At 30.0% G+C, this 26,503-nt stretch overlaps 1 protein-coding gene across 4 annotated transcripts in view; it reads right to left on the reverse strand.

Moving 5' to 3' along the window:
• The window catches only part of LOC118188489 (oxysterol-binding protein-related protein 6-like), a 259,141-nt gene that overhangs the window by 81,397 nt on the left and 151,241 nt on the right, over positions 1-26,503 (reverse strand). For 3 of the 4 annotated variants that reach the window (XM_085810015.1, XM_085810014.1, XM_035358923.2), the window contains 6 exons: positions 19,231-19,389; positions 18,212-18,306; positions 11,762-11,992; positions 7,216-7,423; positions 5,111-5,250; positions 4,592-4,708 (listed from right to left, as the gene is read on the reverse strand). In XM_085810015.1, the coding sequence (XP_085666141.1) occupies positions 4,592-4,708; positions 5,111-5,250; positions 7,216-7,423; positions 11,762-11,992; positions 18,212-18,306; positions 19,231-19,389 (950 nt within the window). The remainder of the gene's footprint in view (positions 1-4,591; positions 4,709-5,110; positions 5,251-7,215; positions 7,424-11,761; positions 11,993-18,211; positions 18,307-19,230; positions 19,390-26,503) is intronic. The other variant, XM_085810016.1, reaches the window with a different exon arrangement.

The raw sequence follows: 26,503 nt of genomic DNA on the forward strand, positions 1-26,503 counted from the left end.
AAAGTATGAAAGTTGTATGACTGTAAATTTACAGCTTATCAAGCAGAATTTGAAGAAAAAAGAAGTATTATGAAATCTTTTGCTTTAATTCTTTGTAATTAGCAAAATCATCAGTTTACAAATTGAAGAGTACACATGGTAACAGTAAAAATTCAAAGACCTATAAAGCTTATGTTTTTATCCTAGATTTTAGCTGGGTTGTAAATATCTAAAATAATCGATAAAACAGTCTCCCTTTGGTCTTTAGTTGACAGGTAAACAGTAAATATCTACCAATGCAAGAAGCTAACATCCAGTTCAATCCACTCTTGTACACAAATCTTTAACATAGTATTAAAAAGCTATTATACTGAATACGTATACATGCTTGCATGCAACCCCCCTAAAAAATAAATCCTGTAATCCTACCCTTAAATAGAAAATTATTCTTTTCAAATTGCATAAATTTTAAATCGTGCACTGTTTTATCTTGGCAAAAACTGTAGACTTAATGAATTGAAACCATACAAACAAAACTTACAGAAAGGAGATATGTATTTTACATTTAGGCATAGTAAATTATTAGGCTATTTTGTGAAGTATTTTATTCAGCCAGTACCAATAATATTTACTATACTGAAAGAACTGAGAGGATAAGGAATGTCCATAAGAGATTTGCCCCCAATTTCATAGATTTCTAAATTCAGTATGACTGCATACTCCTAAGTAAATAATTTTGCAAACCAAAACTGAGATAATAAATAAGAACCTTCATGAAATTTAAATGAAAACTACATGAAAAAATTTCAGCAAAGTATACATATATCTTGCATTTAAATTACTTCTATCTAAATTTAATTACCAAAACTTCACATTAAAATATATGTCAATGCAATGTTTCATATACACGAATGCACTTTACAACAGGCACAATTAATGTCACATATTTTAGATATACAGTGCATGTCTTCATTGGATTATGTCTTTGCAAAAAAATACCAAATCAAATTCAGAGATCATAATAAAGATGAATCAAAAATTCAAGTTGTAAGATAAAACCTAATTTCGCTTAAGCAAACTGCTTGTTTAACCTTTTGGACTGCAGATGATTGAGTTAATTTTAATTACACTATTTCTGACAGTAGTGTGTTTCATGATGCATTGGCTTTTTCTCATGAGAAATACCTTAACAAATAGCATTCAAGAGGTAACAAACTTTCATTCACTTCCATATATAGTCTGATATAATAATTAACAATAAAATAACTAGATAATTGCAGATATTTGTAAATTAAAAAAATTATAATAATGAAGATGTATTCTTTAGTAACCTTTTCTCTTAAAACTTTTTCTAAAGCAAGCTTTCATACAAAAAAGACATATAATTACAGCTCAGAATTTTAAATGGTGACTGATTTCTAACAATGCCATATGCTATGGATAATTATGCTTAAAATTAATAATGCTTTGCCCAAGACTGTATTTCATTTGAAAAAAAAAAAAAAATATATCTAGCATCAACTAATTACATGCACGCTTTTACATCTGAAGTAACTGTCTTGCTTTTAGCCCATCAAGATGAGTGATTTTATTTGCAATTTATTTCATCAATTTTTAAATTAAGCATGGGCAAAGGGCAATAATTTTACATAACTCATATAAAAATATAATATTCTGTTTCGAGCGACACAAAAGACAAAAACTGAGGCCTACTGAATTGCAGGTATAAGAACATGAGAGCTGAATTTATTACCAAGTATTTCAATTTATAACAGTTAACAAAAAACAGCAAAAAAGTGTATGAAAATGAAGCATAGCCATCACTACAGAATGAATTTATAATAGTGAATCTACTTGACCAACACGTAATTCATCTGAATTTAGATAATATAACAAAGTCACAAAAATATAACAGGATCACTACATAACATTTTTAATTCTCGAAATATTGAATCAAAGAATGACTGAGAAACTTGACCATGTGCTTTCTGATAATTTCCTCACTTTTGGGGTACTTAATAACAACCATTCTGATAGCAATTATACACCCAGCCTAGTCACCTGGGTTTGAAACTAAGCTAAACTTTCAGTATTCAATGGTTTTAACTATTTAGCCACTTGTGAGCTACTGAAAAATAAAAAGCTTTAATTTTCCCGTTTAATTAAAAGACCAGCAGTGACCTGGAAAAGTAGTATACTTAGCTGATATTTCCAGCCAATTAAACTATTTAATCCTTTTTAAGCCCATTGGAAATATAATTATCACCATGTCTGATTAGTGTTGTGATCTAGTAACAATGGCAGAAAATGCAAAACAATATCAGTGAATGCTTGATTACATAATGTGGCTTTAACAAAGGTCAGTGTAGAATGAAGCAGAAGAGACAACCCTAGGATGCCATTTTTTCAAGTGTATAACCCTTCATTCAATTGATCATTTCTAAACAGTTTTGTTTGTGGTTACAAGCACAGAGTGTAAACACAGAAGCTCAAGCTTATGGCCAATTGTTAATGGTAAGTAAAATCTTGAATTATGTTTGGCAGTTCTTTATATTTTGCCCTCACTGGGAATCTCTAATTAGCTTTAGTTGAATTATTATTTACACTTATAGTGGAAATGTATAAAAAATGCAAGAAATATGCAGCAGAGATTGCAGCTATGAATGCAGCTATGAATATGCAGCTATTGAATTATTTTGACAAATAACCCCTATGGATTCAGACAAAGAAACAGATTATAGATTAAAAGAATAATTTTCAGTTGTGGAAAGCAAAAATGCTGATTTACACAGCCTAGCACTTGCAGGGATGCAAACAACCCATTATATGTGAATATAAAATAGATCTAATTTACAATCCCTTTTGCAGACTGCAGTATTTACAAAATATATTTTATAAATTTCATACAGTAAAACACAAAGAAATATAAAGCATAATATGTTCTGTCTTTAATAGCACACAAGGGAGGATGGTAAACGTAATTCCCACAAAAAAGGGGGTTTTAAAAATCAAATTAATTTTATCTAAGTTAAATGAGTTCCTTTTCTTGAATCAATATCAGACCCCAAAATACCACCGGTAGGGAAAAAATGGCCTTATAAAAGGTTAAGAATATGCAAGGAAAGCTGAAACGTGAAATCATTCAAGAAATAAACTTACTAAGTTTGTTAATTAAAAGAGGAAAAGAAAGATTTTCAGACGTTTCTTTCAACTTTCGAAGTAGATCCATATGTGGATGAGACATCACAACTGATTTCAGATCACCTTCTAGCTCTTAAATATCATATAACAAAATATTCTCTCTCCATTACTGCCACCAAGTTTGGTGGTTGTGATATCCTTATGCTATGACCCCCAATATTACCTTCCTGCTGGTTTATTTGATTTGATTATGGCAAAGCAGCCGAGGGCTATCTGCCTAAGGAAAGGGTTTTCTTCATTTCTATGAGAAACTGGCTTGTGCACACATTACACATGGAGAAACCATGAAAACACCATGCAGCTAATTCGTTCAGCAGGATTTCAGCCCCAAACTGAACTCGGCAACTCTACCGTTTGGCTCCTGGTTGTCGACTTCTGCAGGAGAAGAACCAAATGGCAGAACATCAGTCAGACAAAATGCTTCAACTAAAAGATGGCGAATGAAAAATTTTAAAGTTTGGATGTTGATGAAAGAAGAAAACCTAGAAATACCAGCAGAAGTAGTTATTACTGAGACAGACTACTTGTGCAAGCTGAAATTTTCAGCTCTAAATAACATAAGAAGCGTGGGAGTTTGGGGTGGGTGGGTTTGCTAAACAAGAAATATGTGCATAGAGTTTGTCTTTAATTCCATTAAGAAATGAAATTTTGTATAAGCAATGAGAAGCTAAATTTCTAACTTTTTTACTGTAATCGAATAAATCATCTATCTGTATGACAAAAATTTTTAGGATCTTGGATATTTTTCTGTTGTTCTTTTTTCAAAATCCATCGAGTCAAGTTATTTTTACTAGCATTACAAAGTATTGGAAGTATCATGGCACAATGTTTTGAATTACTGATCCAAAAGATCAACTGAATAAAACCAGCTATAAAAAATATATTAGGAACTTGAATGGAAATGCTTAAAGAAACAATGAAGAACAAAGCACATTACAAAAGGTGACCAAACCTTTCCCCTACACAGTCTTAGTCCAGCGAAAATTATTTTAAAATTTTTAATGCATTTGAATAATCTAATGAATTTATTGGTAGGTTTAGTGTGAAAGTAAAAGAAAGAACTGAATTTTAACAGAATGAAATTCATAAAATTGTTTAAAACTACAGTTTCTGCCGATTTAAAAGTAAACTGATATATATATATATACATATATTTAGAAAAATATTGTTGTGGCAGTTTGTTGTATCAGTATACTTACAAATTACTTACTTCATTAAAAAAATATACTGATACAGTTTATTATACCAAATTATAGTACTTCATTAAAAAAATATACTGATACAGTTTATTATACCAAATTATATTACATTTCAGAAAGATTTAAAAAGTGATATTCTTGTGAAAGATAGGAAACAACTGCTATAAGAAATTTAAAAAAGATACAAGTTCAAAATTTCTAATACAACTTACAGTAGGTTCATCATTGTCTGCAGCAGGTGTACCTACAGGAGGTGCAATACTGCTTACATCAGTTATATTATGAATTTCTGTTAACTTAGCTTTCAGATCCTTATTTTGTTGCATTGCCTAGAAATACAAGTGTTTTCAGAATGTATAATTAGTGGCTTACTTATGAAAATTTAAAATTATTAGAAAGTTGTTGTTTTTTTAAATGAAAAACTTCTTTTGAAATGCATTTGAGCAATATAAAATGAAGTTGCAAAGTATTAAAACTAAATTTTGATAAACACAAATGCTTACATGTACTTTGAAATTTTTTATGCATTCTAAAAATTATATCTTCTTTATGGACTAACTGCAAATAGTTCTAAGTTATGAATAAATTCCAAAATAAAATTTTGAAAGACCATTTCTCTTACTTGAAATGATAGAAATTCTGATAATTTTTTTCTACAGAAAACTATGCATTTAAATCAAAGAAAATCAATAGCTCTTTAACTTATTAGTTTAAGGATTCTAGTATATTACCTGATTAAGTGAATTCCTTAAACTAGCAATAAGAGCACCACTATTGCTATTGCTGGGAACACTTTCAGTTTCTAAGACTTGTTTTAACCTCTCTCTTTCTGTTTGCAAACTGCGTACTACTGATTTTAAACCACTGTGAACTAAGAACATAGAAAGCAAGATATATTTAAAAGTAATTATATGCCTATTACTAAACAAAGCACTTTCTGAAAATGTTTTTAAAAAATAAACTGAATATTTTTGAGCAAGATTATTTTTAGATTGCACATTAATTCTGCAGAGTAATTTGTTATACCATGAAATATATATTTTTGAATTTAGCTATTTCTAGCAGAGGAAATAAACATAATTCAGAGCTTTACAAGAAAAATAATATGAAATAAAGAATTATTATTTAGAATAATAAAGTATAAACCCTTTCAATTTCATTTCAAATAAAATTTAATCATAAAATACTTTTACTTAAAGGACTAAGCCCAAAATAAACAATGTATAACTCGGTGGAGAAGGAACACATTTAACTATTCAAGAATTTCCAAAAGGATTCATATAGCGAGCAACCAGTTAGGCTTTGGACAACCTCATAAAAGTTTCAATTACTTATTATGGCATGAACTTCCAGAAATAAAATTACATTTAATTCATTTACAATCCACATAAAAATAAGTACAAGGTATTATATACCAATGTTATTAATCTTAATAACAATAATAGTGTTAAATAAATGCCTCTATACTGATTCATTCATTGCTAATTTTGGTAAAGGAGTTTCTAAAATTTTAGAGCTACAGTTACAAAAAAGCCTTTTGAGGGGAAAAAATATTTTTATATTAGGGTCACTACAGTTAACTAAAAAAAATTGGCAACTTGACATTAGCAAGGCAAATGCTTGCAGTTTTTTAAAAACTACAGATGACACTATGTTTTGCTTAAAATTAAAAATATTTTCTTATAGGAAAAACATTTTACATCTTATTTCTTATAAGAAACTTTAGTCTTGATATTTAATGTTTATAACAGTGACAACTTTTAATTACTTCTTTTTAAAACTTTCTGTGCACAGTTCAGAATAAACTCAATATTTTTTTCATTGATTTTAACAACTGGTTGAGGAACATTTGAAGTTTAAATGACATGCATGTAATTAGTCGTCTGCATTTCAGAACGACAGATAGAGAAAAAAACTGTTGTAAATTTCAGAAATCATGCAAGCAAAGTGACAGTCTCTAACATACCCCAAATATATCAGTTTAAGCATGCCAAATACTATGAAAATTTTGACTGACATAACTAAGTATAGGGAATGGAAATGTACACTGCAGAATTCTATGTATATTCTCAGGTCACTGAAATTCCTCAAACTCTGAGCACCAACTTAAAGTTCATAAATATGTTGTTGGCAATATCATCTATAAGGTGTCAGAGGTAGTGTGATATTACTTTACCTGTCATTCTTTAAAGTTATATTTACCACATAAGAGACTCAAAACACATGAGAAATATTACAACAAATGCATGGAAACTACAAGCATACTAACATAATACTATAACTGTAACAAGTACACTAATACATATATCCTATAATAAACTGCAAGTAGAAAAATGGGAAAACTTATAATTCTTGCTTGTTTGAAACAATATAATAAATCACACAATATAAGAACTGCATTTTTTCATTTCTCCGTTGTTTTTAGCAGATATAATTTAGATGTCAGAATCCTTCACTTTCATAGGTATAAATAAATGCCAGTGTGTAATATATTATACATTATTTAGTAGTATAGCATATGATATATTGCTATGTATGAAATACATCATTACTATATTATTCACTCTATTAATATCTTTCTTGAACAATTTACTAATTGAGCTTAACCTATGTCATGCACGTTAAATGAACTTTCAGTTTTATAGTGTTTGCTGTTATATGTGGTTCCACATATCCACATTAAGTCTTGGAATGTATTATCCATGTATATTGGGATACTAGGCAAAGTCCATCAAATTCTTCACCAGGGCTTGTCCTGTTTACATGCATGAACATATTTTTTTTTAAAACTTCATTAAAAAGAAACAATAATTAATAGTTTTATGAAGGAGCTCACCCTGCTTAGCTAATGAAACAAATTCTTCACGATATTTATGAAGGCTGTTTGGAGTGGAAGACGAACTGGGGTCTGGTAGGGCACATGTCATTAATGAAACTGAATCAGGTAAACTGTGTGGACGAACCATATCTTCACTACTGGCTAAAGAAGGATGGGAGCAACTAAGGTGAGCCATTTCAGAAATTGGCAGCCCAGTATCACTTACCTATTGTAATATGTTACGGTTATAAACTATTTTCTCACAGTGCAAAGATTAACAAATTTGTAGTATTTGAAATTAGATAACTAAAATTTTATTGTACATGTAATGATTCATTAATTATATAGAAAATACACTTAATATTTTACAAATAAAATTTTTACAGACATATACATAGTTAAGCTAGGTAAATTTAATTACATGAATACAGAATATAAATGCACATTATCACCAAAAAAAGAAGCGAATAACGTACTAGATATGATTAATATAATTTTAGCAAATTATAAAAATCACAAGTTGTATAATAAAAAACACTGCCTTACTGCTATTAAATTACAAAACAGCTCTTATTATCATTGAGGAGCCAATTTATAGAACTGGATTCTATGGCTAAAGATGAAAAGAAACCAATTGATAAGCAGAGAAATTTATCATTTTGAAAGAATTTATCTGCTTTCTCCATGTGTTTTTACATTAGAAAAGATGTTTCTAATGACTACACTAAAAATATGGTGTTTTAAAGAAAAGCATTAAAGAGGAAGAAAATAAAGTTGCAATACATTTAAAGTCATCTTGAATTTGAAAAGTAGGTGTCCACCTAACCTGAACACTTGAGAGTCTGTCATCCAACATCTTAAGACACCTGGTATGTTTACTACAGTTTTACAACTTTACAATGCTTTTCTTTTAAATACACAGATTGATTTTGAGTCCCCTAGCGACGCAACTTGCACTACCCAATACATCAACCTATGCATTTTGGTAAGTTGCTAAGTCCAAAAATTTCAGTCATATTATTTTTATTTGAGAAAATGCAAAAAGTTTGTTATCGAATAATAAACTTTTATTCTTATTCAACACAGTACAATACTAACTTTTTTTTTTTTTTTTTCTTTGTAGATGCTAATCATTGTAAAACGTATTATTTACTTTTTACTTGCAAAACATTCTAGAATTATCTCACACAAGCTATATGCATGCATACACACACACACACAAAATAAATAAATAAAAATTTAAAAAATGGAAAAAAAAAAAAGGAAACAAAAAAAGGGAGGGGAAGAAAAAATATCATCTTCATAGCATTTCGAAGCATATTTCGCATATTTAATTCTCAGTTACATTTCTAACATTATATTTAGAAAAAAAATGTATGAAGTGGACAAATAAGTAAACTTTAATCTTCCTGCAATAGAATAATACATAGATTCTAAAATAAAGTAATTCAAGGTATTAAAAGCTATTACAGAACACATAGAAAAAGCAGTTTTCATCTATTTTATTAATTAAATTAGTTCAATGTTATTTTTAAAACATGGGCATTAAGTTTAAGAGGGAATTAATTTCAGAGGATGGTTATACTGAATTTATTACACTAACGTAATCAAGATAACATTAGCCACATAGACAACATTAGACAACAAACCTAGCCATCCTATTTTCCACCCAGTGGCCCCCTCCGTCTAATAATGCATCTCTGATATAATCCCAAGACCAAGCTCTTATTTCCACATTTAAAATTTAAGCAAACATTTTTGTACATCAAAGAGAATATTGATTAGATAAAAATAACTGAATATGTCTATTTTAGATTATATCATACATACCAAATTAGTGTTATCAGAATTAGAACCAGGAGTTTTATATGTATGTTAGAAAGCTAAGTAATCGAAATGATAAAAAAAATGATTCCAAAAATAATCAGATCAACAAGCAGGTAATGCATCTATTCATAAAAATGTGGCAAGGAGTAAAAATCTAGTTAATAAACATGTCTTTAAGGCATATATTTTGTGGATCATTTGCATATTTTTTTGTGATAAATTATTTTCTTTATACCCATTTTTTTATAAAAGAAAACATTTAAATCAATTTAAAATAAATTTAATTAAAGATTTCGACAGACTTTTCTTTTCAATGGTTATTCTCTGCAGAAAATATGCACACAAGCATGGGTATATAAGTCTAAAAATAATAATCTGAGAAGTTCAATACATATTTTAGATTTGATACAATGTTGCGTAGGTTAAGATAAATTATTTTAACTCTTTCTTAGTTTATTTTATTTATTTTTAATATAAATTAAAACCCTTTAAATGAGTTCGTACACATAACCCACAAAATTCATTCAAAAACATTAAACAGTATTAATTAATGATTTTAAGTAACTAATAAAATTACTTCAGTGAATGCAATTTTTATTTTACACAGTATATGATGCTGTCAACAATATGACAATAATTCTGCCAAGACACAGAAATCAGAAATATTTCATTCTGTTTATGAAAGCTTTAAAACATATTTACCATCCTTAGCTTCTATAAAACAGCAAATTTGGTGAGGAATTTTTAAGCAAAAATACACAAATTAATTAATCAATCAAAGGAAAAATTTATATGGGTGAAAAAGAATCCTAGCTTTTCAGGAATATTCCCTAAGGTATTTATGTCACACAAATAAATAGGAGGATCTGTATCTTAAAAGATTGGCAAACCAAGAAAATTTGATTCAATAAAATTAATTAGGCTGAAAGCTTCAAAAATATTAAAACAGAGTCCAAAATTTAACCGAGCAATTTAAGTAAGTAAATAATCCATGCAGTTTTAGTAATCATGCCAGTTTAAGTATGAAAAATCAAAGGGAAACTTAACTAAAATATGTAATTAAATAATTACTCATTTAAAACTTTAAATACCCCTAGATCAGGGCTTTGCAATGGGGGGGGGTTCACAGTTTTGGAGGCAAAATTTTATTTGGCTTTTAAGTATTTAGTTTATAAATGTAAAAGCTACTTTATTCAAGCTTTGGTATTTATCAACATTTCCTATACTTTTTACTTATATAAACGTAATAAAAAATAAATCCAAATAAATGTATATATGTACTTTTCGAGTTTTGGAAAGAAGGAAGGGGGAATGATCTAACAACGGTGAAAAGGGTGCATAGTGTAAAACAGGATTAGAGCCATTGCTTTGTGTCATTTCAATCAAGGCACAAATGCAAGACCTATGTGTTTCTGAAGAAGGAATGATTGCTTGTGTAATATAAAGATCTGCTATATAAAATATCATATGATTAATTCCTCTTTTGCTAGAAAATATAATCTAGATAACCATGCTATCCACTTAATCCTTGAAGAATACATATGAGAATGCTAAAAGAAAAACTACAGATATACTGCTTCAAGACAAAATGTCATTAGATGCAGAGATAAACACCATACCAAACAAAAAGCATACACAACCATTAAGCTGAAGAAACTATTTTAATTTATGCTATACTATAATGCCCTTAGTCTCATCGAATTCAAAAATGCAAGATATATAAACTACTCATTTATAATATTGTAAAGGAAGTACTGATTAGTAATTATCTGAGAGGAAACGGAGCACATGACAGCATATCTAGAATTAAGTTATTTTTCAGTGTGTTGCTTACCACAGTTCATTTTATGATTAATTCATTAAATTAATCACTAGCTCATTCATTTAGTTTCATCAAAATATGAGAAGATTTCATGGTTTATGAGTTAATAGATGTTACTGTTAAAGGAAGTAATAGTTATCAAAGGCTTAGTAAAATATATGTCATCACACATTTTGCTATGCTTTTTTTCCCCTTTCAAAACAGTAATAGTTTAGATATAAAAAACTGTTACATTAAAACCTAAGAACTTATACTGTGATTATCTTTAATCCAAATCTTTAAAAAAAAAAAAAAAAAAAAAAAAAAAAATTACATGGCCTCTTTCAAATAATTCAGTTTTTAAATGTTTCATCAAAGCTCTCTGGTATCCGAATATAACAGTTACTACTATAGCATAATAATCTTCAGAATATCTCTTATTTCTGAAACTTAGCTAAATATCGCCAAACTTTATTTACAAAACTTCTAAAAGTATTAAAAGTAATGCCTCATGTTCTGACTAGAGCCATTTATATACAAAAACATGCAAACACTTTTAATGGCATAAAAAGCCATAATAATTACATTACATATGCCCACATACAAAATTTTATAACAACACATAACATATTAAAACACAAATCATTTTTTATTAATATGAAGTATGGTAACAAATATTATGTTACTTGCATTCAGTAATCAAGTCGGAGCGTTTAAATTTAATACAAGCATCTAAAAGGCAAAGAGATAAACACCATACCAAACAAAAAGCATATACAACTGATAAAATACTTTGTTACTGTTATTAAAAACCAATAAAAGTACTGTTATTAAAAACCAATAAAAATACTCCCCTCTTTATACCATATAAAAAAATCCTTCATAGATTATCATGTTAAATGTAATCATTTTAATGTACATAGAGAAATTACTTACACCTTTTTCATCAATAAAATTCTCTGAAAGAGCTGGAATATTTTCTGTACTGTTGAAAGATGTGGCAGATGCATCTTTTGATACTATTATAGCAACATTTTGTTTATTTGATTTATTTCCTTTAACTGCAACACTTTGATTGTTGGAACTAGATGTTTTTTGATTTTTGCTCTTCTTCTTAAGTTGGAACCGCTTTCTTTCCTTTTTAACAACGGGGCCTTTTTCTGGTAACTAAAAAATTTTTTCATATGAAATTTATATTTTATTCATTAGTTATTAAAAAAACATAAGCTATTAAGAAGTTCAATGTATAGAGTGAAAGGTCTAAACTTTTAAACTCTTCAAGGTTTTGTATCTAATTAATTAAAATATAGTCTACCTATATCTCTGAAAACTTGAGTAATAGAAAACTATAGGAACTCCTTTTACTAGCAAACAAAAATTAAAATACCAAATTTACAAATAGCCATTATATTTGTACGGCATACATAAAAGGAAGTTTAAAAATATTTGCTCTTGTTCAAAATACAGTATTGAACAAAAACTGAAGAATTTAGATAGTCTTAAATAAAATATGAAACACTGATGACAATAACTGCTACTTAAAAAATTAACATACTTTCAGCTTTTTGCTCTTCAAAGAATAAAGATTACTGCAACTAAAACAGCAGTAATAGGTTTTTAATGCTTTTCTTTCTTGCTTATATTGCTCATATATGTAAAACATAAGATTACATAAAATGAATAGATGTGATAAGTTTGGAAACATAGGTTTAAATATCTGACAGGAATACTAGAATAATGTATCCTTATATAGCTTACTACATTATAAATGTTTTGTAGGTGCCATTTAATCTTTCAAGACAAAGTGATGCATATCAAGAATTAAAATATGTAAGAGAGAAGTTCATAAATAGAAATGCAGATAACCGAGAGAAGACTTACAATGAGAATTATTTATAACTGAGAGACTTAAGAGACAAAAATTAGTGCAGACCAAGAGGCATGACAACCCTCAAAATATATAGCAAAAATAATGCTTTGCTTTCATTTTAACACTAGCTTTATACATAACTTTCTTAACCCTTTGGCTACATTTGACGTAGTACGTCATGCATTTGTTTGGGCAAAGATGCGGATGACATTCTGATACGGCATTGAAATTAAGACGAGATTTAGCTAATTCATTCTGGTTTATTTCAATGTAATGTGTATCTGTTGCAAGAAAAAAAAATAATTTTGGAGTTTGGTGAGCCTTGTTTGGGATACACAACTCCATAATGACAGAAATAGAGACTATATTTTTATCAAAGTGGACTTTTGCGTTTGCTGACGATATTGACATAGTCACATGCACTCCCGAGTCACTAAAATAAGATAAGAGGCCTTTTACATCTCTAGAGGCTGCAGTCAGCAAAATGCATCTAGCAATCAACCAAAATAAAACTAAATACATGCCATGTGGTAATAACAGCAGCCCCTATTTTGAAATTGGGAATTACAGACTTGAAACTTTTAGCAAATTTAAATATTTAGGATCAGAAGTTAATACTCTCAATGATTTAATGCCTGAGATCCGTAGTAGAGTCACAGATGCTAATCTATGTTTTTTCAATCTCAAAAAATACTTTAAGTCTAACTTCACTAGCAGAAAAACAAAGATTTTAATTTACAAAAGTTTAATCAGACCCATTCTTACATACTCTGCTGCAACCTGGGCAATGACAGAAAAAAACTAAAAGTATCATTTCTGTCTTTGAAAGAAAAATTTTGAGAAGTATTTTTGGTGGCATAAAATGTAACAATATCTGGAGAAGAAGAACTAACTCTGATCTCTATAAATCCTTTAAAGAAATAGATATAGTAAAATATATAAGGATTCGGAGAATTAAATGGGCAGGACACCTGTGCACAATGGATGAAAATCCAGTAACTATAAAGATCTTCTCGGTCAGACCATTCGGCAACCGAAAAAGAGGGAAACCTAAACTTAGGTGGCTCGACTGTTTGGAAACAGACTTAAGAATTTTAAAAATAACCAATTGGATGTCCATGGCCAGGGATAGAAGAGCTTGGAATTCGATTCTGAGGAAGGCAAGGGCCCATCCTGGATGTCTGGCCATTGAAGAAGATTTTATTAAAGTGACGATTTTCAAAAACCACCTTCCATTTTTTTTTCTTCTAAAAAAAACCTTCCTTTTCTATTATATATCTAGCATAGCTGTTTGTCTCTTCTGCTATGATATTCCAAAAATCTTCATTTAGAACTTCATTTAAAATATCTAAATCTTTACTATTAACACCTACCCTTCGCAGGCCAAAAGTATTGATTCCAGATACTTCAGAAAACCGTTTTACATCAGGTAGATTTTCTTTTTCTTCCATTCACTATCACTGCTTGATAAGCGTCTTGTAACTCTATTACATCTCGGAATATCTAGTTCAATATATTCTTCATCATTTTTATTTTGAAATTCCCCTTTATCACTTAAAGGATCATTATAAAATTCTTCAGCTGATAATCAATGTATAGAGTGAAAGGTCTCTACTACTTTCACTAAAACTGTCGTTATCACCTTGATCAAATATATTCTCTATTTCTGTCACTATGGGGTTGTGTATCCTAAACAAGGTCCGCCAAACTAATGAAATTATTTGTTCTGTTGCAACAGGTAGACATTACTTTGAAATAAACCAGAATGAGCTAGCTAAATCTTGTCTCAGTTTTAATGACATATCAGAATGTCATGTGCATCTTTGCCCAAATAAATTGCATGATGTACTGGTACATCAAATGTAGCCAAAGGGTTAAATATGCTCCAAGTGCAAAAAAAAAAAAATTCAAATAAATGTGTACTCGAAGGGTTAATCTGGAATGTTCTTTCTTATTTTGAATGTGTCTGAAATGTTTTTATCATTTTTATGAACATGCTATAAATTTATAAACATACCAATATGAAATATGTATATTTCTTATTAGTATTAACATACAATTCTGACATTCCAGGAAATTCAGAAAATTTTTCATCATGCTACATAGCAAGTTACAGTAAATTAACACACAGACTTAGTACTACATTATATTCAACTACACTAATGACACACATGCATTCCCTATCTTGAGAATTCATATTTAAAACAATAAAATAAATAACATGATTATATAAAATAAAATAAATTTTTTTTTTAAAAGTTTAATAGCTTTCAAACCCCATGGCTGCTCAGTAAAGATATTATTATAGATCGGCTGACCATACCTTCTGCAAAAAAGAAATGTGATACAAGGCAGACACAAATGGGATGAAGGTTGATCATGATAAAGAATGACAGGAAATATTTTATGACATGTTGAACCGCCACCATTCTTCAGCAACAGAAGACATATAAACATTTAGGCATACTTAGAAGCGAATTACATTTTGCTATGAGTCTACTCTGAGTATTTCTCCAACACATTTTTCTTGCACAGAAGTTTTCTTACTTCTTTTAGTTTTTTTTTTTTTTTTTTTTTTTTACACTTTATCGCAAAACTTCTCAGACTCCATCTCAGTTCTGTATGATGATTCAATACAGATTCCATTTTCTCTTAGGTTAACTTTCTCGTTTGACCCCATTACATTTATAACAGAAAATAGTTTTTCAATGGGTATTTCAATGGATAATAGCATTTATTAAATTTTTGGAAACAATAAACACTAAAAAGTTGCATAATCTTGAAAATCTAGGTGTCTTTTTCATTTAAAAAAAATTTGCTTCTACCACTCAGATGCAGAAATATTCTCTTTATGGCTGGCATTCAACTAGCTCCCAATTCTTACATTTCTTTTTTACTGCAGATGTCAATACTAATCAAACAATTCAGATAATCCAATTCAATAGTTTTTCTGTTATTCATATAATACTGATAAACAATCAAAGGTTTCAAACATGAATTTATAATTGCATGTTAAAAGTATATTTTTAACTTTAGAATGAAAAAAATTGCCATTTTATGAAATAATTGGAATAGGAATGGGAAATGTCAAGAAAATGACATCATCCATTTGAAAGTAATACAGATATATATATATGATATGTCTCAGATATATATATATGATCATCCTTGGTATAAAGTATGATGCCACAGAGCTAGGGATGAGCTGATAAGAGCAATCAAATTTCAATAAAGTATAAGTGAAAATAGCAGGAAAAATATAAGCAGTCAAAAATTCAATTTAAGATATTTTTGGGAAACAATATGATGCATTTAGTAAAAATGCACGGAAATATATTTGAAAGTTCACGACGGAAATTTTTGCAGATACTAATAATAAAAATTATTTAAATACCGAAGAAAGTAAGAAGTTTTAAAAATAATTAAAGTCAAGAATTCAATTTTTTAATTCTATCTTTACATTGGAAAATGCAACTTTCAGTTACTGTAAGAAATTATTCAGTTCTGATGCAGAAATGAACTGCATACTTAAAAATGATAATGAAATTAACAAATATATTTGCATTTCTTTCTTTCAAAAGTAGAAATATTCAATGAAAACAATACAGTAGTGTAAAAAAAGTACTTTAAAGACATTTTTATTTCATACAATAAGTACAATAAAAGTTTACAGAAATACGATAAAAATGTAAAACAATTATGTTTTCCTTTTAATTCAAATAAAAATATTATGCGACACATTAATGTAATCATTTCTAAAACAAATTGCAGTTTTTTTAAAGTGCAGCCTCAACAGTGGCTTAGCTGTCAAGACTGCTGAATGCTGGTAATTCGACCTGATGAGCAAGCTGGCTGCATGATTAATTTTTGTAGTTTTTTTTTCCACAACTAACTTGAATATGAGCAGTTTTGCTTAGAAACATGGAGGCATCCCTTACCCCAGGCAGACCCCACAAGGGTCGACTAGTGTGCTGGCTAGGATCTACACCTAAGCAGCCTTGACACCAGGGGTACAAAAAACAACCCCAGTTCCTACTGCCAGAAAGGGAAGCATATGCTGTCTCAGATTGTAATGGGTTTGGCCATCTGAGTAGATAGCATTACAGCCAGAATATGGAGTTAAAGTCACTGTTGCCTGCCCTCATTGTGGTCTCCATGCACCCAAGGTTTGATGAGTGCCCAGTGGTCTAGTTCAGCGATTGAGGTCATTGAGAGAATTCTACTTTGTTTAAATCTTGTTCCGGCATTGTGGCCCCACGGTTTGTAGCATAAAGCAATTTGCTGTATCCTTTCTCTGAAGTAATTTTTGACTTGTTTGCCCAACTCCTGTCTAATATGGAGGTATCTCAGCTGGGACTTGTTCACCCTAGTTGCAGGAAAGGATTCAAATTTGATTTATTACCCCCCCCCCCCGCCCGCAGATACCCTTCATGTGCTTTGATTCACTCAAATAGTCTAATCTTTAAAGTGCATTATAAAATTCTCAAAGATTCAAAGATGCATATACTTGTGAGGCTAACTAAATAATTCAAAAGCAAATGTGTGGAAATTCAAACTACTATGCATTTAAAGATTCTATAGATTTTGAATAATATCAAAATTTAGTTTATTGAAAAATGCAAAGAAAAATAATTCTAGTGTCATTTGAAAAAGTTCAACACATCAGATATTTTAAATTAAGAAATTCAACTTATTACAGTTAATATAATTTTTTTAATTAACTCCATGTATGGAAAACATCTAATTTGACATACTGATAATTTGAAATCATCAGTGTTTTACAATATTTAATAACAAGCACAAGTATTAGAATAATCATACTGCTTTCTGTTTCAAAGTTAGCTTGCAGTTCATGAACTTCAGTGAATATATATCAGAGTTCAAACCTGTATGCTCAGTAACAACTCCATATTCCACTCTTTTAAAGATATTTTAATATAATCAATGTTTACAGACATTATTCATTAAAGTAAAATATTCACTAGCCACACACTGTATATTTTGATTATTTTTTCAACAGAAATATGAGGATAAAATGATGAATTCATATCTTCTTGTGCATACAGAAAATCCTACAAATCTCAAAAGCTAAAGATCAGGAAAACTCTCAGACTTAGGGCAACATAACTAAAAAAAAGGGTGCAGTGCTCTTTTTTGTTTAGAAAGTTAATTACATTTTGGCAATTCACCTTGATTGATGCAATACTACATGTATGCTATTGTGCAAAATTGATCAGCATTGCTAAGAGTTTCTTTTATCTGAATACAAATACGTTTTGAAAAATAATTTTAAATTAGATACTGGAGTCTTATTAAAAAGGTCTTCTCTACTTGGTCATTTTTAATAACTAAATACGGAAGTGGAAAAACAAAAAATAAATAAATAAATAAAAATAATTTTAACCATATAAACAACTAAATTATATGTGACTGGTAAAACAGAGCTTTGAAAATAACATGGGTAATTAATTACATCACCAGGAAAATATTAAAAAAAATGGAATTATTTATTATACCTCTAAATGACTATCGATGGATGTATTTGCATTCATTTCCAGCTGTTGTAAAATTGTTTCCAACTGATATATCTTGTCTTGCAAACTTGACAGATCTAATAAAGAAAACATCAGTTTATTAGCATTTATGTTCATTTAAATCATTTTAAAATGCATGTCGGTTAACTGTGTTCATCACAATATACATTATATCCACAAAAGTCCTTACTCAGCATTTAATTTAGCAACGGTGTCTCACAGACATATACTTCCGTTTACAAAAGTGTTTTAAATAACACAAAGATTTATGTTGGGGCATTTTAAAATTTAAAAACATCAGTTGTATAAAAATCATAAAATCTTCATTTTTTATACACCTACTCAGTCCTTATATTTATGTTTTGGAAAATTTTATACTCATTATAAAAATAAAAATGAGTTTGATTTCCATATGACAAAAATTGGGCTGAAATACTTAATTTTTTTTAATTTGTAATATTATGTCATTTTCAATCTGCATTGAGTAATCGGTTAATAATCAAATTAGAGTAACTTGAGGTTGAATTTTTACCCCTTAAATGTCATTCAATTATATTCATTTTTAATTTATTTGTGTCTTTAATTTATAATTTTGTTACATTTGGTATGCCAAAAGAATTGTCACACAAGTGGTTTTTTAAGTTTTCACAAGTCTAAGCTAAGAAATCAAAAGACACAATTCCACTTACAATTAAAAAAAATTAAATAAAAGTGTAGTTGTAATTAAATATAGGATTCATTAAATAGAGAAAAAACACATGAAAACTACCATAAATTAATTAGAGTAAATATTTTAACTATTATCACTGAATGTTAAAATAGCATATATAATTCAAATAAAATAAAAATTTACAAGCTTTTCAATCACTTTTAAAAATCTAGTTTAAAAGCAAAATACATACTGTGCGACAAATTATTCCAAAAATGTAAAGGATGATAAATATTCACATTATTTCTAAATAAAATCAAAATGTTTTAACAAAGAAGTTCTCATATCTTACCTTTATTTCCTTGATCTATGGCAGAAGAATCTAGAATCCATGCAGCAACCCTGCTTTGCTGCGATATTGGGCTACGAATTAAATTATGCCTTGAACTTTGCCAACCAGAGCCATCTTGAATGCTATTCACAGGTGGGGTACATGATATCGGGAATGGAACTTGGTAATAAAAACAAAGAAACAAAACTAATTAATGATGCAGAGATAAAATTTAATCTGATACAGTTTTACAGGTTTCTGAAGATAAATACAAGTGAAGCAGTACAAAAATATAAAAAAATTTCATTAAATGACATAAGACTCATTTTGTTCTATGATTCTTTGTTATCACTCTGGCAGGTAGAAAATTCCTCTTTTTAAAAAAGGCATTTATGTTTATTTGTAAAGACGTTATTGAGCACTGCTTGACAAACTCCAAAGAAGTGAAATCCACGCCTTTCAGAGAATTTTGAAGTGACCTGAACCCATGAAAATCTGAGAGGGGGGAGGTCTTATGAATATGGAGTGTAGCACAAAACATCCCAACCACATTCAACAAGTTTTTGACATTTATCCAAACAGGAAGCCAAGCACTATCATGCTGCAAAACACTTCGATGTCTAGTCAGTTAAGAATGCTTTGCTTCAATTTCTGCTTTTTGAAACAGCCATTTGGGAACAGCATTTTCTGAATTTATTGCCTGATTCAGTAGTATCAATTCTTAATACATAATTCCTTTGTAGTACCTCCATACAAAAAACATTACATTTATTGGATGCAGGCACTCTCTTGATGTTTCTAAAGGAGGTGCATTTAGACTTGTAACATTATTGTATAGTATCCCTTTTTCATCTCCAGGAACAAGCCATTCAAAAAAAGGGGATTCTTTATTTCTTTCCAGCAAAAAATGACATGTTCAAATTCCAGCAAGCATACTCTGCTTGGTTAAACACCCTACACATCTTTACATCCTAATGGTATGAATGACCAGTCTTCTTTAAATAATCAAGTACTGTACTTTTTGGAATATTTAGTCCATCCAGCAGCTCCAGAACTGTAAAATGCAGATTTCCAGTGACAGTTTTTTTTAAGTCACAAAAAGATGGTCATTTAGAGCAGGCATTATCTTTCAGTCAGAAATTTCTGCTCATAAACTTCTCAAACCTTCTCAGAACTATGTCATCAGAAATAGCACTTGTCTATAAACATCACAAATTATATGAACAGTGACTTGAATTTTCCCCTTTTAAAAATAAAAGAGCATAATACTGTCTGTCTACAAGAAGAACACCTCCCGCTAGGGGCGAACTAAGGGTTACTTTATTGTTATTTTGTTTTGGGGCAACAATTTGCTGAGGGGAAAAGAGTTTATCATTTTTCTTCAAGACAGCCCTACGGAAAATGGGTCCAGATTCATTTCTACAGTAACTGACAGCTGCAGACTAACTGGCGACCTTTTCTTATGATAGACAGACTGTACAGAAGGTCACTTAATCTGACTGTAGTTACGGCTTTTTATTCAGATAATGTTATTGAATATCTAAATTCCTGCTCATTTGTTTATGAAAACACGGAAAATACATTCATGTGTAAAATTAAGAGAATTTGCAAATTACGTCAAACGTTTGAAAAACTAATGGATAAATTTTGATGAAATTTGGCATGAATACACATCTATTACAGAAAGATAATGTACCATTCAAAAGTCATTTTATGTACACATGAATTATCTTTGAAGATAATAGTGCAGAGTGCCAAAAAGTCATGTTGTGATACTGAACTGAAAGTGAGTCCAATGTGGAATCACAGCCAGAGAGGTTGCACAGCATGACAGAATGCTAAACAGGAGGCAGTCGAACCCACATGTGCAGCAAATCAGTTTTCAAATCTAGGATACTTCTTGGAGGGGGACAACCAAATAAAATTGCTTTTCCCAAAGCAACCCAGACATACTCTATAGGGTTAAGTCAGAAGATCTGGCTGCCAATCCATGAATGCAAATATCGTCACTTTCCATGTTATGGTTGACCATCTACGCTCTATAGGGATGAGCATTATTGACGCACGAGCAGTAACCCAGCACCAACTGCACACCTGAAAATTCACACATAGAGTTTAAGATCTCCTCTGTACACCTCATAGCAATCAGAAAGCCTTTGTCAAACATATGCAGGAGTAAGCGGCCATCCAGGTTAATGCCTGTCTAAACCATTACACCTTCTCCACCATACCCTTTTCTGCGATGAGAGAGGGATGGTATCATATTCTAAGCTCTCTCCAGTTACAGGTATACTGACAATCAGTGTCTAGGCTGAATCTTGATTCATCTCTAAAAAGCACAGTGCTCCACTAATGTCTGGTCCAAGGCACATATTGCCTGCACCATGCTAAACACAATGTCTATAGTGCTGTGGTCAGCAAGACACAAGCAGCAGGTCTTCTGGCATACAGCCTTATCTCATGTCATGAAGCCTTTGGGAAAATCTAGATAATGAAACTTGAGTTCTGATAGCAGCATACAGCTCATTTGGAAGCTGTGAAGTGGTAGCAGTACTATGTTGTGCTGAAAATGACAAATAACAATACTCATTCATTGTTGTGGATCTTAATAAACCTTGCACAGGTCTTCTCAATAAGGATCTAGCCCTGAAAATGTTTTCACAAATTGCAGACAACATTGGATATTACATTGAGCTCCATAGCTACTAGGGTTTGCGCTTGCCCTGCCTTTAATCTGCCAACAATTCTTATCTCATTCAGTCATCCATACATTCACGGCTACTCATCGTACCTGATACTTTGTGAGAAACAGGGCGAATATTGTGAAGGAGTAAGAGAACACAAATTGCTGAGAATCCGTCACGCATTTATATCTCCACCACAATCACAACTTCTCAGACACACACTTGTAGGCTTACATATTGTACTCTGAAGACATGCATAATTCTTTGGTGCAATACTTTTTGCATAAATAGACATAATTTGCAAATTCTCTTAATTTTGCACACAAGTGTATATTGCTTATTGTGATCCAACAAGTGTGTTAGTGTTATCAAAACATTACAGAATGGACTTAAACTGAAATAAAATTGGCAAATAAATTTGAAATACAGTATATAAATTGCTAAATGATAGATATATCTCCAAGCAGCTTAATTTTGATTTAAGGCAACCATGGAAAAAAAAAACATTTAACAAGTGTTAGGAAAACTGACTGGACTGAATAGAATTAATGAATAACAAAGGGGAATTATTGATGATTATGTTTTTTTGTGCCAAAGTATCTCTTCATTCATTTTGAGTTTGCATAAAATGCTGATTTTTTTATTGTGTTGAAGCATTTGTATTACTGAATCTAGCACAAGCCATAATGATCTCAGTCTAAAGCAGCGATTCCCAACCGGTACCACAGGTGGTGCGTAAGAGCAAAATAGGCGGTTAGAAAAGTAAGAAAGCATTTTTAACTATTACATACCCCGAAATCTTGTATAAGTTTTTTCTCTAACAGTAGTAAATTTATGCGATCTGAGCTTTGCCCAAAATCTATAGCCATTCATACACTTTAACAAAATAATTCGCCTTTATTTTAACAAATATTCTTTTAGCCATGGATATAACAAAATTTGTCATAAATGACATTTTAAAAAGGCGAAATGGATGTTGTACTTGACAGGAAATAAAAATAAGTTCCTATAAAAGGATAATAGTATTTCATTAATTCTTCTAGTCTATCGATTTATTAGCATGTCTATACTTTATTCCCCACAACTTCTGGGCTCATATTGCTCTATTTTCAGGTAGAATCATTTTACACGTCTATTTGCTGTCTTTAACATCAGGTTATTTTGTCTTCCTGTTGCTTTGTATTGCTTACGTTTCTACGCAATTTGAGAACACTGTCGTTTGTTTTTGAAGAACTCAAAATATACTGTGCATTTAAATATTTGTGAAAAAATAACAAAACATACCTAGATTTCCAAAATGAAAAAAATGGCTCATATTGACTAAGCAGAAAAGTGATGATTCACAGGTGATGAATCCAGGACAATCTACTAGTTTTTTTGTGCTTTTGCAGCTAAGGATGATGGTTCGGTAAAAAGATCGAAACTAGTACAGTGAAAATTTGAAAATATAACACTGATTTTTGTTTTTTTGACTTCTAAATTAATATTTGTTCGGCGTGTTATTGTATCTTAATCTACCAGTACTAAAAATATTGAAAAGAAAAGAAAATTTTTTTATAGAAAATATAATGAAAGTAATTTATGAGTTGGGTTTACTTGGAATGGAAATGAAAGTGACCTTCAACCTAAATGTGTTGTTTGCGGTGAGTTATTATCGAATCAAAGTATGAAACCATCGTTTCTTAAAAAACATCTAGAATCTAGGCATGCCAATTTAAAGGATAAATCTGAAGAATATTTTAAGAGTAAATTATCAGAGCTCAAAAATAGTGAACAAGTAATGAAAGGTTTTGTTACTTCAAGTGAAAAAGTTTTCGAAGCTAATTACCTAGTAATTCTAAGAACTGCCAAGACTGGGCTGGCTGACATTATTGGAGAAATTATATTAACTACAGCTAAGGATATTGTTTTAAGATCACTCAATGAAAGAGCAGCAAATAAACTTAATAATATTCTGTTATCAAATGATACAGTAAATCGACGAATTCATCAAATGAGAAATTCCATAAGACAGACATTCAAAAAATAAAACACAGTGAGTATTTCTCATTGCAGTTGGATGAAAGTATTGATATAATGAACTTTGTTTGATTATTAGTTTACAAACGTTTCAAAGAAGATAAATGAATTGCCAAAGAGTATTTATTTTGTGAATCTCTTTATGATATAGCAACTGCAAATGAAATTTTCAAAGTAATTGACAATTTTATGTCTGAGAATGATATTCCATGGAATAAGTGTACTGCCATATGCAGCAATGAAGTTCAGGCTTTAACAGGAAAACATTCCGGTTTTATTTCTCAAATAAGGAAGGTCACACTGGAAACTAAATTTATTCACTGCTCCATTCATTGTGAAACTTTAAGAGCCAAAACATTCCCCCCCAAAACCTGAAAATCGTTTTGAATCAAGCTGTGAAAATTGCTAATTTTGTTAAAAGCTGAGCTTTAAATTCAAGAATAATTATGATTTTATGCCAATAGATGGACAGTAAACATGAAACGCTCTTGTTAAATTCCGAAGCCTTATTTCAGCGTTATACGTTAGAGGCAAAAAGTTTTAAATCATCTTTTTGAGCTTCAGTTAGAAATTGAAATTTTCCTCTGTGACTTAAAATTTGAATTGAAAAAATTTTTTATTTAGTGAATTATGGTTGGCGAGTTTAGCATATTTAGCTGATATTTTTGGAAAGTTAAATGAACTAAATTTAGGATTACAAGAACAAAGATTTAATTTGTTTACCATTAGAGATAAATATAAATGCAATGATAAAAAAACTTGAGCTAATAATCAAGGAACTGGATAAAAATATTTTGAGCTTTTTACCACTTTTAGAAAGTTTAACGAAAAACAATTTGAAAAAAAAAAAAAAAAAAAAAAAAAAAGAATTAACCTCCGACTTTAAAAATCATTGTTGTTCATTGATAAATCATTTCAACATCTATTTTCCAGAGACTTATGAAAAAGAGAATTAGATAAGAAACACATTTTGTTCAAATGTACCTGAAATTTTATCTCGTGAAGAAAAAGAACAACTGATAGAAATTTCCTGTTCGAACTCTAACTGAAGATTTCAAAAATAACACACTTGTTAACTTTGGCTGGACAGGAAAAAAAATATATATATATATATTAAAGGCATTTCAAAGCTGTTAAATTTTTATTGCCTTTCTGCACAACCTATTTGTGTGAACAAGGATTTTCTTTCATGTTATATTTGAAAAATAAGTACAGAACAAAAATAAAAGCAGATTTTAATTTACGGTTGAAATGAAGTAAAATAACACCAGATATTAAGAAACTGATCTCTCTTAAACAGGCCAAAATTTCGCACTAAATTTTAGAATTAAAGTATCATAACTTAAATTTTGGTAATTAAAATTGTAACCAAACAAATAGGCAATAGGTTTGCGAATGGTAAAAAAAATCTATTTTTTAAAATATTTCCATCGAGAAATTAAAAAATAATCATGGTAAAATATAGTGGTGGTACTACAGTTTTTAAATTTTATTTAGATGGTATGCATGAGTTAAAAGGTTGAGAACTGCTGGTCTAAAGGATAAAGTCAACTTGTTGACCACTATGATCAAATCTGAAAACTTAGCAGAATGTTGCTGTTAAGATAAATATTTCAAAATCCCTCTTATGCAAGATTTTGAAAATTAATAAAGATGTTACTTACAAATCAAAGCAAAATCAAAATCGAAAGATGAAATGCATGCACAGCACAAAAGATCATTACATTGAGAAATCACTGAAGATTTGATTTACAAATGTTCATGAAAATAATATGGCAGTCAATGGTCCATTGATGCAACAGAAAGCTGAAGAATTAGACATAAAAGTTAGGAACATGACTTTGTAACAATAGATGATTGGTTTAGTCAATGGAAGGAAAGAGGAAACACTGTTAACAAACACATTCATAGTGAAGAAAAAGGTGCTGATTTACTTGCTGCAGGAACATGGTTGTAAAATGAATGGCCTAAATTATCTAAGTTCTGTCCTGAAAATATTTATATGCCAACAAAAGAGATCTATATTATATTATTGCATTGCTTCAAGTTAATTTATTTAAAACTAAAACCTCAAATGGATGTAAAATTACGAAAGATCTTGAGATCGTTTTATTCCGTGTCAAACGCGAGGCAAACAGCATTTAATAGAAATGTTACTCTTATCATGGTTTGGATATTTTTATTAAACTACACAGAACATTTTATGTTTTGGATTATTAAATTGTGGTTAGTAAGCAGGGCAGTTAAAAGTTACTTCATATCATCATTACATATTTTGAATGAAGAGAAGGAGGGATTCAAGTCGTAGGTTTACCAGCAAATAACACAGCAGTAGTTCAGCTTTTTCATCAAAGATTATTAGAGCAATGCAAGATTATTATTGCCATGAAATGAAAGTTAAATTTTTTTATAACATAGATCCCATGGATATATGAGGAAATGAATTATAATTCGGCCGTCTCAAATGCAGCCTTGGCTGGCACTCTGCCAAAACACACAGACTTGTCCAAAAGGGGCATTATTACTTGCTACGACGTGAAAGGTCACATGAAAGTCTTCTCTGGAAAGAATATGCTTGAGGGAAAGAAAGT

Source organism: Stegodyphus dumicola, chromosome X2, assembly GCF_044657685.1.
Source record: "Stegodyphus dumicola isolate Sdum_Otavi_A_Nest chromosome X2, ASM4465768v1".
In the NCBI taxonomy this organism is placed as follows: Eukaryota; Metazoa; Arthropoda; class Arachnida; order Araneae; family Eresidae; genus Stegodyphus; species Stegodyphus dumicola.